Source organism: Carya illinoinensis, chromosome 9 (assembly GCF_018687715.1).
Source record: "Carya illinoinensis cultivar Pawnee chromosome 9, C.illinoinensisPawnee_v1, whole genome shotgun sequence".
Classification (NCBI taxonomy): domain Eukaryota; kingdom Viridiplantae; phylum Streptophyta; class Magnoliopsida; order Fagales; family Juglandaceae; genus Carya; species Carya illinoinensis.
In genome coordinates, this window is record NC_056760.1 from 7,461,517 (window position 1) to 7,471,059 (window position 9,543).

Here is a 9,543-nt window from a genome sequence, read left to right on the forward strand (position 1 = left end):
TGTATGGTAGTGGTGAAAAGGATAAATGAAAAGATTGAGTTCCAATGCAAGTGATGAGCGCACAACTTGAGTGGTGCTCACTAGGGTTGGTGCCACTTGGTCTTTTCCTAGGGTTTGGGTGTGATGTGGCTAGGGTTTGGATGGAAAAAGGTTTGCTAGATTGTAGGAAGGAATCTTAGGGATGAGGGGTTCGGTTATGGCAAGATGAGATGGAGGGATAAGGTGATTGAAAAATTCTAGGATGTCTCCTAGAATTTAGGGGATTGAACTTGTTGAGTAAGACTAATTGCTAAAAATGAAGGAAATGGATAAGAAAATGTAATTAGGGATCCTAAAATTTAGGAATTCCCTAGGGAGATGGATATGGGCGGCTAGGGTTAGGGAAAATGGATTAAGGGTATTTTGGGAAGTGTTTGGCCGAAAATGATAAGTGTATGGGTGATATGGTGGTCGAATATGGACTATAAAAAATAAGGTAGTAGGCGCATGGTGTATGGAAAATTGATTAAAACCAGAAAAATATGATGAACTTGATGAAGAATATGAAGATGCATCAACAATATGAAGAACACAAATAACACTCAAGAACACGCATGCACCTCTCAAGAACAAAATGAACAACTCACTCCAATTCACACAAAGCACAAAGATAAAGAAAACCTCATAAAATTGATAGATTGAATCACACATATTCAATAAATTGCAAGGTGATGATTCTCTTCTTAGGATCCACGAATTTCACCCAAAAAACCCAAGTGCAAAAGCACTGAAGATAATCTCCTAACACTATGGCCGGCCACACCATTGTCAAAATGTCCAAAGATTCCTGATGAAATAACTAAGGGCCTATTTATAAAGTTTACAATTTGGAAACCCCCAAAAGATCCCTAACAAATTAAAATAAATAAATAAAACAAATAAAATAATAACTAAACAAGTAATTAAATAAAATAAATAAAAATAATAAAATAGATAAATGGCCCATATTGGCTGTGGCATGCATGGCCATTGGTAGGATATGGTGGTGCATGGTCCACAGCTGGGCTAGTCCTGGTCTGGTCCGCGACTCGCTGCATGGCATGGCATAGTGCTATGTATTGGTCTGATGGTGGGCACGATATGGCACTGTGTGTGGCCTACTGATTGTGAGCATGACATAGTACCAAACTTAGGCTTGATGGTGGGCACAATGTGATGTCGTACTGTTGCTGTGGTGCCCAGTCAAATGGCTTGGGCGGTGGTCCTGCATGGCCTGAGTTGGTGGCCTGGGCGATAGGCATGCATGGCCCAAATTGACGATTTGGGCGCTAGGACTACAAGACACGGGTTGGAGTTGTGTGCTGGATGGCATGCCTGTGACTGCACGCCACTAACCTCATTAAGTGACGCTGGGGCGTGCATGCATGCAGGTGCATACTTAAGGGCATGCGTAGGCCTGTACGCATGGTCTGCACGCGATTAGTAGCCTTTATAGATGTCAGCTACGTGTCAAGATATGAGTCAAAGCGTGCAAATAGGTTAGTCATGTAACTATTCTGACTTTCCAAAAATCATGTCGAGGTGTGGTTCTTGACAATCATCACGGAGGTTGTGACACATTTCTATCACCTGAGTCAAACAGTTTACGTAGAGGGAAGCATCTCTTTTAGGTAAATTGGATTAAACGTAAACCCGCCCATCTCATTTAATGCTGTAAATCCACGTTATACATATATTTCTTTTTAGTCAAATATTGATCTCTGAATACTGAAATAAGTTAATAACTAATATATACCTTGGGCTGGCATGGGGGTGGGATATTTGGGCCGTGGATTGGACTAAGGGTCTGCATGGGTTCTAATATATGTTTGTGCCCACGTACGTTTCTGGATTATGGAGTTCTCAAGAGATGGGTCTCAAGGCCTGCTGCGGGAGAGGATATTGTTGGTGGGGCAATGACTATCGGATTGGGCAGGGTTGACTTGGCAGTAGGAATTTTACATTTCTCTTAGATGGATACTGCAAGACTCCAGAGTCCAGCCCAATTACGATCATAAGTGGTGACTTCTCAATCGGTGCAAACAACCAAAGATGCAGTACTCTGTCACTGTGTCTTCATTTATCAACGGGTTTTAAGTATAAAACTGGTCCATGTGAAAATTGATATATCTTTATCTTAAAATCAAGTCAAATTATTTTATTTACTTTTCAATTGATTTTTTTTTTCCTTTTAAAATCTCGATCCATGGTTTTAAATAGATCAAATTGGTCTCATCCGTCACAATTCTATTACTAATCGATCAAATCAACACGAATGATAGTTCAACACGTACGTTTAACTTGATCATAGACTACCATGTCTGCATCAAGTGTATAAAAAATAAAAGTTTCATACGAAATTGTTAGAAAAATTTACAAAAAAAAAAAAAAAAAAAAAAAAAAAACTAAAATTTATAAATTGAAGAAAACAAGAAAGGTTTTTTTTTTTTCAGAACAATAACATAAACATTGTTATTAAGGACATTATTATTTAAATAGATACCCTTTGCATTATTAATTGAAAAAGATTTTAACTTAGGCATCCAAAATTATCACTGTCTGTACTCTAAATTATAAAGTAGCAGAAAGATAGATATATATAAATTGACAGAAGTAGTCTAAATAAAGTTTGTTGTTTGTATCTTCTTCTTTTTGCTAGATAGAGCCATTTGTTGTTCAAAATGGATTAGACTTGAGTACTTTAGATGATGATCTCGATCGAGTAATAATAAAAGAAAAACGACAGACTTCGATTTCACCCACCATGGAATGCATGCAGCATGCTGCATGCGTGTCATGAATCGGCACAAAGTAATAACTTATTCACATAAAACGACAGATCAAACCATTAATACAAGTGCTAATTAAGTACTACTACTGCATGCATGCTTTGAGCAAGATGAAGAGAAATATATATATATATATATATATATATGTAAAGTGATTGCTGACCTAACTTTCGGATGCTAGTGAAAAAGTTGGGAGTTTTGATGTATCTGTAGTCATATGAAGTGGTGGTTATGCTGTTTCTGGTGTTTTCGTTTTCGAGAGTGAGTGATCAGTACTGGTGTGGATCTATCTGAGTTGTCATTCTATTGGAATGTTGGTTTGGATTCACGTACGTGGGTTAGGTGATGCAATCCACTTAACTTACCCTCCCACCTTTAAACAATATTAATTTCTGCCTGCCTTCATTTTCTTACCACAAAGATCAATACAATACAAAAAGAAGTAAGCCAAAAGTCACGTGCCAGGGCAGGTCGACCATCCACATGCATAAAGGAAATCGTGGAGCAAGTTGCTTGCCAGCAGCTTCCAAACCCATTTGATTGTGTTTTATCGGATGTTGACGAGGTATTAATGTACGTGTGCATGATGTGTATTACAGGTTCTGATCTGGTACAACATATATATTGCGTGTGTGTTTTGTATCGCTGGAAATTAAAGAGAAATGTTAATGTCTTTTAGTTTAGCTTTTGTTACAATTCTGTTACAGGTACACATCCCTATGGACCATTTGCACACCCGTTGATGTGGGTCAGCCAATATATTATTAAAAAAAAAACGTAATTAAAATGATTTCAAACCGAAAGAGAAGCAAATCGAACCCAAAATCGAAAGAGAAGCAAATCGACCCAATAGCACCAAAATCCATCCCGGTTTGAAGAATTTGCACAAAAATATATAGAAAAAATCGAAGAGTCTTGGAAACAAGTTGAAAAACTTGTGAGCCTCTCTGAAACGGTGAGTTTGGGATTTTTTTTTTTCACATCTATAAAACTAATTTTGCATATTGTTATTAGTTTCCCTCTAGTTCAAATTTAACGAACGAATGGGTCTCTGAGAGCTGTCTGATTGGTCTTCTTATTCCTGAAAATCAAACTATCTTGTTTTTTAGTTTTATTCGTACCAAAATCTTTATGAAACCATAAGTTTCCGTTAATTTCTCTAGAATATCTCCCCTTCCTCACCCAATGATGGTTCTATTATTATCTTCTTAAGTTCAAATGTCATCAATTTTCTCATTTATTGGTTCTTTGATTTTGTCATTGCAAACTAAATGTTATATTAACATGTGAATTCCCTCATACTGCAGCTTCATTCACTCACGCAAAAAAGGTTGCCTTGACTAAAGACTAAGGCTAATAATTAAGGTGGATGCATTACTTAAAAATTATTCAGATCAAGGTAAGGTCGATCCGTTGCATCTGCATATATATCATGATGTGAACCTCAATTATATGCAATTCGACTCCTACCAAATAAGAGTCTTTTATTTTATTTTTTTGGTTTGTGTAATTTGTTCATAATCCATTAATGGAGCAGCCTCAATATATGGTCTTGTGATTAACCAGCTAATGAACTTGTGATTTGGTTGTTTGGCCCGTTTAGAACTTGGAAGATATTGAGATCAATTAGTTGAATATATAACATCTAAACACCCATATCTCAAATCGTTAAATATCAATCAATTCAAAACTTTTTTACACGTGAGATCATTTTTTAACTTATCATAAATACATCTAAGTTCATATTAAGTGGGTCCCACAAAACGCATTCTACCATTTCGATTCACTACTATTTATAAATAACTTAGCTCTTCTTAAATCAGCTTAATATTCAAACGAGACCGGCCTAAAGGTCTTACAAATCACCACAGCCGTCAATACAGTCCATTAAGCATTTTGAGGCGGGAGTCTTTAAATGGAGATCAGACTCCTTCGCTTTAAGAGGTACCAAAAGCACTTCCTGTTTAGATCTTTATAATTTCAAATAATTATGTACATGTTGGCCGGTATATATGTTATTAGCTATAGAGAGAGAATTCAAAAGCTCACTCGAGCCAAATAGGTTGGTGACAAACTTAAATCAATAAGATATGAATTAGTTAATTCCCTTTCCTTATTAAAATGCCAAATGTTGTAATATGTAGCCAGTCATTTGCAGATCATACGCATGTGAATGATTTAATATGAACTACTTTTGTACGCTCGGCATTTATAATTGTCGGCTTCTTCATGTTTATGCCAATATCTCGATTCTATGTTTTTGGCTAGGCTAATGAGCATGGCTTGATCATCCATTTTGTCAACTTAATCACTTCTGGTTTTTGTTGGGTTAAATCACAACAATTCAAAATGATATTGAAAATTTTTATTTATAAATCTTATTTTTTACACACGCAACATATCACTGATATGAAAATTATCCATATCAGGTATGCTATGGATTACAAAAATATTGGTGTCTTTTTTTTTTTTTAGAATTATAATGGATCCAACTATAAGTGATGTATTAGCTCACCAACTTATGTATAACAAAACTCTTCCTTTATTTATTACAATGGAAAAAAAGGGGATTATAGTTTCATCTTTAAAATATGTAAACGTAATCGATCTACATTTGTGACAATTTGAGGAATAAAATGCAAAGGCAAAAACGTAAATCAAGATGTATGTTGTCCCCTCTTACTAAAGTCAATCCCAGTCAAACACCACGTTAAAAAAGTACCCCATCTGAGTTATATTTGGCCACTGCCTTTGCCTCTCCCGTCAAAGTTAACGCGGTTGTATCCCATTTCACTAGCTCTGTACCTACTCACGAATAACACCCTCTTATCTCTTAACACCAAAAATATAAAAGCTCTGCCTCCTGGCGTTCCATATGCTCTCTGTTTCTCTCTCCCAGAGTATGTAAGCAAGAGAATCTCATTTTCAAACTACCTTTGAACCGAAAAATGAAGACCTTCTGCAGATTTTTGGTCGTTTTTTCCCTGGTTGTACTTGTGGAATCCGCATGCAACAGTACAGACCAAGAACTGGTCTTCAAGGCTTTCAAATCAGTCAATGGATTTAATCGTTCTTGGTTTCAGTCTGCAGATTGGAACTGTTCAAGGCCTCGTATCACAGAAATAAGGCTTCCCTCCAGAAATTTAAGCGGCATCATCTCATGGAGGTTCCTCGGGAACATGTCACAGTTACGGATTCTCGATGTCTCTGGGAACTCTCTGCAAGGGTCTGTGCCTGGTTGGTTTTGGTCCCTTTCAAGGTTGGCATATGTTAATTTGTCCAAGAACCGGTTTGGAGGGAGCATTGGATTTGAACCCACCACGAGAAACGGTTCCTTCTCGTCGGTTCAGATGCTCAATCTGTCAACCAACAGGTTCACCAATTTGGTCCGGCTCGGTGGTTATCCGGAGCTTAGAGTTCTTGACCTTTCGCGCAACAATTTCCGAGCTTTGCCTTCTGGGTTCGCCAACCTGACCAAGCTGGTGCACCTCAACATTTCAAGCTGCAAAATTTCAGGCAATGTGAAACCCATCTCGGTTCTTCGGGCATTAAAATATTTAGACGTGTCCAACAACGCCATGAATGGTACTTTCCCTTTTGATTTCCCTCCACTTGGTAGGCTTAACTTCCTGAACATTTCGCTTAACAATTTCACACTAGTAGTTGACCCAGACAAGTACCGGAGATTTGGCAAATCCGCGTTCATCCATTCTGGGACCTCAATTTTCAATACTTCCAAAACGCCAAGAATTGATCATGTCCAACCTCATTCCAAAACCCCGCCTCATAGTCGCAGACCCGTCCAAAAAAAAAATCCCGTGAGCAATAACTCCATCACTAAAAGCCCAAAATCAAAAAACAGAGCTCTAGTTCTGGGTCTATCATGTGCATCTGCGTCTGTCTTTATTTTCATGGCCATCTGTCTGGGTTTGTTGTACAGAAGGAACAGACTTGCAAGACAGAACAAATGGGCAATCTCCAAACCGGTCCAATTGCCCTTCAAGTACGAGAAATCAGGGCCGTTTTCGTTCGAGACGGAGTCGGGCACGTCATGGGTCGCGGACATCAAAGAACCAACTTCGGCTCCAGTGGTGATGTTCGAGAAGCCATTGATGAATCTCACCTTCAAAGATCTGATCGCCGCCACTTCACACTTCGGCAAGGAGTCCCAGCTCGCAGAAGGTAGGAGTGGGCCCGTGTACAGAGCCATCCTCCCGGGAGAAATCCACGTGGCAATCAAGGTCCTGGAAAACGCCAGAGACGTCGATCACGACGATGCCGTAGCCCTGTTCGAGGACCTTTCCCGGCTCAAACACCCCAACCTACTGCCCCTCTCTGGCTACTGCATTGCAGGTAGTGTACGGTAGTGTACTGCACCTTCTTTTAAAATTCAAATTAAGTTTTTTATATTCGAAAATTTTGTAGCATCTTTAGATATTTGACCAGCTGTAATTGTTTTTTTTTTTAAACTTCGAAATTGACCAACTGTATTAATCGGCCTCACGGGTTTTAACTGCTTTCAGTACTGTCCTACACCGTAGACTGTTGTTCAATGCACGACCATTGTCACGGAAATCTAGCGCAGGCCATGATTAGATTCTGTAGAGATTCGTCACATATGGACGCTCTTAGATTGATCCTCTCTCTCTCTCTTTTTTTATTTTTTTGGGGCTTTTTTGTTGTTTTTTTTTTTTCACTTTCCTTTCCAGGGAAAGAGAAGCTGATTTTGTACGAATACATGTCCAACGGCAACTTGCACCGGTGGCTTCACGAGCTACCGACCGGGGAGCCCAATGTGGAGGACTGGAGCGGCGATACTTGGGAGCTGCACCATGCCTCTGGATCCCAACTATCATCACCGGAGAAATTGGTATGGCTCACGCGCCACCGCATTGCTGTGGGCATAGCGCGAGGGCTGGCATTCCTCCACCATGCCGGATCCAAACCCGTTGTGCATGGCCGCCTTGTAGCTTCTAACGTGTTACTATCCGAGTGCTTCGAGCCACATATTATGGATTTTGGATTTCGAAATATGAGGACGCAAGATGCGGGCCAATGCAGCACGGAGACGGACGTGTATTGTTTCGGGGTGGTACTAATGGAGTTGCTAACGGGTAGAGTAGGGTCCGCTGAGACGGTGGTGTGGGTGAGGAGGTTGGTGAGAGAAGGTGTGGGGGCAAGAGCGCTAGACCCGAGGGTGAGACAAGGAGGGGAAGAGCTGGTGAGGGAGATGGTGGAGAGCCTCCGAGTCGCGTACTTGTGTACGTCGGAATCACCTGGGAAGAGGCCCACCATGCAACAGGCCTTAGGTCTACTCAAGGATGTACATCCCGCTCACGGTGCGGATTTCATTCATCTCGACCCTGTCTTGTCCCAGCTTCAAGCCACGAGATAATTAAGTGCCACCCTCATGTACTTAATTTGAAGCGCATGCGTGCCAACAGAAGCCTCGCAAAGAGGGTATTGCCTCGATAATTACTGCTTTGATTGAGGCAATGTGTTTACACCTGTTTGTGACTTTAGACAATTATTTTTGTGTCTTGATTAAAAAACTTGCTGAATTTTAAAACTTAGAATGAGATATATTGACATATGTTAATAGGTTTCAGATTATTTATTCAGTATCTTAATGTTTTTTCGAGATATTTGATGATGTTAAATGTTGTGTAGTTCATTTTATGTATCTTTTTATTTCACCCTAAATCTTAGAGTTCAAACAAGTCAGAATTCTTAAACTATTTTAATGCATGTGTGATGTAAAGATTTAGAAGAGTAATTGTTTTGATGCTCACAATGGAAAATATCAACACACATTTTATCGATCTGTTTCCGTAATCATTTATACAGAGATATTTCAAAAAACAATCTGAGAGATTTGTACAGCTAGGAAGATATTATAGTTATCGTTTACAGATTTGAATTACAAAAAATAAAACGAACTACAGCAACTAGAGACCATGATACTCGGCTTGATGGTAGCTGCAGATAACTTCCAGATTTGTTGGTGAGTTTGAATTCTATTGTCATCTTGTGGCACTTTCCTTAATAGAAAGGAAATGGAGAAGAAAGATAAAAGGTAGAAAAGATGGGAAGGGGAGTGTGTTTGCATGGTTGTGTTTTGGGTGAGGAAAGAAAGCAGATAATCCCAATTAATATTGCTCGTCTCTTGTGCGAGGGTATCCATCATTTTACACCTTTTCATCTCTTTTCTCTTCGAATATCAATTCTTTTTCTTTCTTTGCCTTTTCTTTTTATTCTTCTTATTTTTAATTTTTTGTTACCTTTATTCCTCCGATTTTACTTTTCCTTTAGCTGTTTTGGGATTTTTCCTATTCGTGCCTGAGGTTTCCAAGTATATAGAAAAATTATATAGGTACTTATTAAGTTAGTAGTTGTAATTTGTTGTTAAAAAAGGGCAGTTTATTACAATTTACATGAGCACTTGGTGCTTAAAAAAACAGAAATGATAGATTAGTAGCCAAGCTTAAGTTTTACGTGGGATCTGAATCTTTAATGCATTGAAGAAACCCGATATAAATAGGCAAGTTAAAGCCAAGTGAGAAACTCGAAAAATCTCATACATATGCTGTCAAACTAGCTTTCATAGTCCACTTGATTTGGAGTATTCTTACATCTTCCTATCGATGGATGGTGGGCATGCAGTACAGAGGCTGGAGTTTCTGCTTCATTCAATGCTTGATTATTTACATAAATCATTCTCATGATCCTTTGAAGC

At 38.8% G+C, this 9,543-nt stretch overlaps 1 protein-coding gene across 1 annotated transcript; it reads left to right on the top strand.

Annotated features, from left to right (window-relative positions):
* Positions 1–5,567: 5,567 nt before the first annotated feature.
* On the top strand, positions 5,568–8,452 carry LOC122276684 (calmodulin-binding receptor kinase CaMRLK-like). The gene is made up of 2 exons (XM_043086566.1): positions 5,568–7,160; positions 7,517–8,452. Exons 1-2 carry the CDS (start codon positions 5,756–5,758, stop codon positions 8,200–8,202), a joined length of 2,091 nt encoding a protein of 696 aa, XP_042942500.1. The 5' UTR covers positions 5,568–5,755; the 3' UTR covers positions 8,203–8,452.
* The last annotated feature ends 1,091 nt before the right edge of the window (positions 8,453–9,543 follow it).

Bases quoted from the DNA above. Each gene is read 5' to 3' on its own strand.
- LOC122276684 (XM_043086566.1), top strand. From the start codon at position 5,756: ATGAAGACCTTCTGCAGATTTTTGGTCGTTTTTTCCCTGGTTGTACTT. The intron at 7,161-7,516 runs GTAGTGTACGGT...TTTCCTTTCCAG, and splicing joins CTCTGGCTACTGCATTGCAG to GGAAAGAGAAGCTGATTTTG.